This window comes from Glossina fuscipes, unplaced genomic scaffold (assembly GCF_014805625.2).
Source record: "Glossina fuscipes isolate IAEA_lab_2018 unplaced genomic scaffold, Yale_Gfus_2 94931, whole genome shotgun sequence".
NCBI lineage: Eukaryota > Metazoa > Arthropoda > Insecta > Diptera > Glossinidae > Glossina > Glossina fuscipes.
This window is the reverse complement of record NW_024005177.1, coordinates 3,039-7,655: the sequence shown is the minus strand read 5'-3', so window position 1 is coordinate 7,655 and position 4,617 is coordinate 3,039. Positions and strand designations below refer to the sequence as shown.

General features: G+C 35.2%; 1 protein-coding gene across 1 annotated transcript; it reads left to right on the top strand.

Moving 5' to 3' along the window:
* The first annotated feature begins 605 nt into the window (after positions 1-605).
* Positions 606-4,115, top strand: LOC119644177 (protein argonaute-3-like). The gene has a single exon (XM_038043701.1). It carries the CDS (start codon positions 2,034-2,036, stop codon positions 3,687-3,689), a length of 1,656 nt encoding a protein of 551 aa, XP_037899629.1. The 5' UTR covers positions 606-2,033; the 3' UTR covers positions 3,690-4,115.
* Positions 4,116-4,617: the final 502 nt, after the last annotated feature.

The following is a 4,617-nucleotide window of genomic DNA, read 5'->3' as shown; positions in this document are numbered from 1 at the left end:
TTTTTTTTTTTTTTTTTTTTTTTTTTTTTTTTTTTTTTGTGTCTTGAATGGAGATGGACCAAGCCAATAGATTTGTGGCTTATATGTCCAGATAATAAACTGTCGTAATTTTTGGTCACAATTATGTACAAAACGTTACAAAAAAAAGAGCGGACGTAATAACTGGAGCCAGCATGTTAAGTGTAATTATGCGTAATTTGGCTGAAAACGAAAAAGGAATGCTATGATAATAGAGGATGATTGAACGCAAAAACGAAAGACAAAAAAAAGGAAAGAAGAGGAGAAAAAAAAAAGCACATGTTTACAGTACTATGTAAAGCGAGAAAACATTCTGTTTTTCAAAAGAAATAAAAAAGTGGTTTTTGGCTCATTACTTATCAACTATAAGAAAAAAAATGAACCTAGGTTCTACAAGTCCGTAGTTCCTGTAGAAATATGGGAAAAATTGACCGCGGCTATCCGATATTGTAAACTATGAAATCTCAGATCTTTTTTTATTAAGTCCCTTTTAGTCCCTATTAGTCCCTTTTACAACGATGATGGATATAAAAGATATGATCACTCACGTCCCGCAGTGTAAGAAGTTACTGAAACATTAGAATAAGAAAAAGGGCTATTATATGAAAACAATCTATAAATAATTTACTTTCAATGTTCTCTATTTTGTAATTCCTCATCCTTTTTTTTTTTGTCTATATCTACATTGTGGTTTTCATAAATTAGCAAACCACTTTCATTGTCATCATTGCTTCGGAATATGAAATTTGAGACAAAAGAACAAAAAAGCTAACAAGCAAATAATAACTAATTTAATCAACATTGACAGATGACAATGTCAGAGTACATTGAGTATTTCTGTAAGTGATGTCTTGCGGACGGTTCACTTACGATTGATCGTTGTCAATAACGCAATGCATGCAATTCAACGAATTTGCTTAAGTATTCTGAAATGCGGTCTGGAAATATGCTTCTGTGATAGTTAAAAACCTTTTTTGGTTTCATTCATATTACAACGAGTATGATTATACCCTTCATCCCTTTTAGCGCAGGTCACGTTAAATTTGTACGAACGTACGTAAAAACCAGAAGGATTTGAGATAAGTCCACCTTTTGTTAAGATTATTTTTAATTGTGATTTGATTAGTATACAACTTAGGTGACAATATGTCTCATATTTTTAGAACTTGTCCCGATTTTTTACAGCACGATTTCTGGTTCCGGATGTATAATATTTACTCCAAATGGTTCCGAATGACAATAGTGTAAGAACGTAAAAGTTGAAATGCAAACTTAAATAGTGTAAATTGTCAACTAAGAATGTGGCGCGCACAGTACCGGCTGCGTAAACCGTGGATTTCCCATTGAACGCCCCTCTGAGAAAAATTTTGCCTCATGTCACGCAGTGCGATGTTTCGTTTGAAGACATTTTAACGTTGTTAACGTTCAACTACACTGGATGAAGTGATCAGTTACACAAAATCAATCCATTTACTAATCCTTCCTGCATATATGCTCCTAATCTTCTACTTTTTGTCGGTTCAAATTTTGGTTAATTCATTCGCCAATCCATCATCATTCGCAGATTGTCCGCCTGTAATTGTCTTCCCAGTTCGTTTCCTTAACTTTACGGCTTATATAACAACTTTTCCTTTTTTCAATACGCAATGAAAAAAGTTGCTATCGCTGTTGTATTCAGCTGTTGGCTGAAAACGGCTGAAAGCGAAATCTAAAGTTCAATTTTTCAAAAAAAATGATTATCTCTCCAACATCCAACCAACAATCGTCTTCAAACTTCGTACCCACATAGAGCCCTTTTTTTACAACGTATATAATAATCTCATGTTATTGACTCGCGAACGTTGAAAAAGGAAGAAGAAACCGCGGATCCAAAAAATTTCTGTAATTAATATAAACAAAGTTAATTATTTTGAATTATTTTCAGTTTTTACGGAACGCAAAAAAAATTTGAAGGAAGATTATATACTATCGCCTTATTATTACCTTCTTATCTTTCCCATTATAATCTCGAAAAAATGTTGGGTTATGGGCGCGGTCTACGTCGTGACTTATCACAGCCGGCACTGGCTCCAAAATCTCTGGATATTGGCGTAGGCACACAGAGTTTTGGTTCAACTGCTAAAACATGTCGAGTTGGCTTTGGTCGTCGAGGAAAAATTTTACCATCCGGATCTCATAAGTTGCCTGCCTTAGGAACGAATGCTTCCGGAGATGACTCATTATCAACCAAAGCTCAAGACGATGAAAAATCGAAAGAAGTGCACCCTAAGGACTTAATCATGAAAGAGCCTAAGGAAACTTCGAGTTTGCTTACATCTCCTAAAGCAACTCATGGCGTAAAAGGTACTCCGATTCAATTGGTATGCAATCACATACGTATAAACTCGGATCCAAATAAGGGCATTTATGTTTATGAAGTGCGCTTTATCCCCAATATCGACTCGAACCGTTTAAGGAGACAATATTTAAATGAGCACAGCGTCAAGTTTGGCGGAACTAAAACTTTTGATGGTGTCACTTTATATTTACCAATTTTGTTGAAAGATGAACTTACCACGTATGTCTCAAAAGCGTACGATGGATCTGATATTGAGATTCGGATACTTTTTAAAAGAAAAGAATTGCTAAAACACTGTATGCAGTTTTATAACGTCCTTTTTGATCGAATCATGAAAACTCTAAATTATGTACGGTTTGATCGGAAGCAATTTGATCCAACATCGTCAATAGTGCTCCCACAGCATCAGTTGGAAATATGGCCCGGATATGTGACCGCCGTAGATGAACATGAAGGAGGTCTGTTACTTTGCTGCGATGTGTCTCATAGATTACTATGCCAAAAAACTATTTCGGAAACGCTCCTTGAAATTTTCAGACGTAACCCCAAGCACTTTCAAGAAACGGCTAAGAAGGCACTCTTAGGTGCTACCGTTATAACGAGATACAACAATAAAACCTACCGAATTGACGATATTTGTTTTGAAAAAAGTCCGCGATCGACGTTCACATTCAAAGAAGGGACACTGAGTTTCTTGGACTATTATCGAAGGAATTACAATATTGAAATAAAAGACACAAATCAACCACTCTTGATATGCATCAAAAAACAACGTATGTCGCAGAGATCGCAAGCAGAAGATCTCGTTATCTGTTTAATTCCTGAGCTGTGTTACGTAACCGGGTTACGTGATGAAATAAGGGCTAATCACAAACTAATGCGTGAAATTGCGACTTTCACTTGCCTCTCACCTGTTCAGCGTATAAATGCATTGAAAAAATTTTATACGAATATAGATAACAGTCCCGAATCGCGGAAAATTTTAAGTGTGTGGGGATTATCTCTTGTACAGAATTATGAGGAAATCAGTGGCCGGCAACTTGATGAAGAAAAAGTTTATTTCGACCGAAAAATAGTCCCTGTTGGTCCTAAAGCGGACTTTTCGAAATGTCTTGTAAATAATACGATATTAGAAGCTATTGCCATTGAGAACTGGCTTCTCATTCATTGCGAGAAGGATAGTAAAGCGGCTTTATCGTTTTGCGAACACATGCCAGTAGGTACGAATTCATTCGGATTAATAGTAGAAAGACCGCAATTCGTTACGGTTTACCGTTCATTCTGTATTTACGTGGTTACCCACGTTTCTTTTGATTGTGTAAATAAAGTCTAGGCTATTGGAAATTCACAATCCAACAATGTAAACATAATTTATGTTTTTTTCTTTTTGCATTTCAATTGTTTGCTTATTTTCTATAGTGAAGAGCAGCAAGCAATGTCACATTAACAGTCGTAAGCGGAAAACGCACAATGTTTACATTATGAGTCGCGAACTTTAAAAAATACGCTGCTGGACTTAAAGCGTGGTACACAAGGCATAACCTAAATTCAGGAGAATAATCACTAAAATCAATAAAATTTCGCTTTCAGTTATTTAGAGGAAACGGCTGAAAAGAAGTGCTTTTTTCAAATGAAAAAAATTCTCAAAATGAATGCAGACCCCTTTATATTATTTAATTTAACAGCTGACTATGTCTCTTTGCCACTGTTTTGTTCGATTCAGGCAAGCAAACGTCATCGTATACATGCATGCATATGCGTATATTATAATACCGTTACGCGTATAATGTTGCATTTTCAGCTGTTTATTACAAGAACGAATGCTTAGGAAGGCATTTAACTAGAAAATAATTTGGCGTTGATTCCACATTTCTGCCACTCTCCACTTGGGCAGATCGTTAAGCATTTATAGTGGGCAATAAATAGACAATTTACAAGGAAAGTATATTTAAAAATTGAAGAATAGCAAAGCGTCTTAATTATATCAAATCTCTTGTTTTTTTGGAATATCGTTTCTTTATTTTAATCCATCGTTCAAGTTGATATCTTAGTAAACGGTCAAGTGAATTATATGTGAGTATATCATGATCGCGAAGATTGCTTGCTAGGGGTGTAAAAACGTTGCTTTTTGTACCTAAAATGAAGCTTTCAAGCTCATATTTGGCGGAAACATTGGGAGTCCTTCAGATTGATATTGAAGGTAAGTCAAATTGGTCGAAGCAAACGTTTTTTTTTTTTTTTTTTTTTTTTTTTTTTTTTTT

Excerpts from the sequence above, each read along its gene's own strand:
- LOC119644177 (XM_038043701.1), top strand. The coding sequence starts at position 2,034 with ATGTTGGGTTATGGGCGCGGTCTACGTCGTGACTTATCACAGCCGGCA.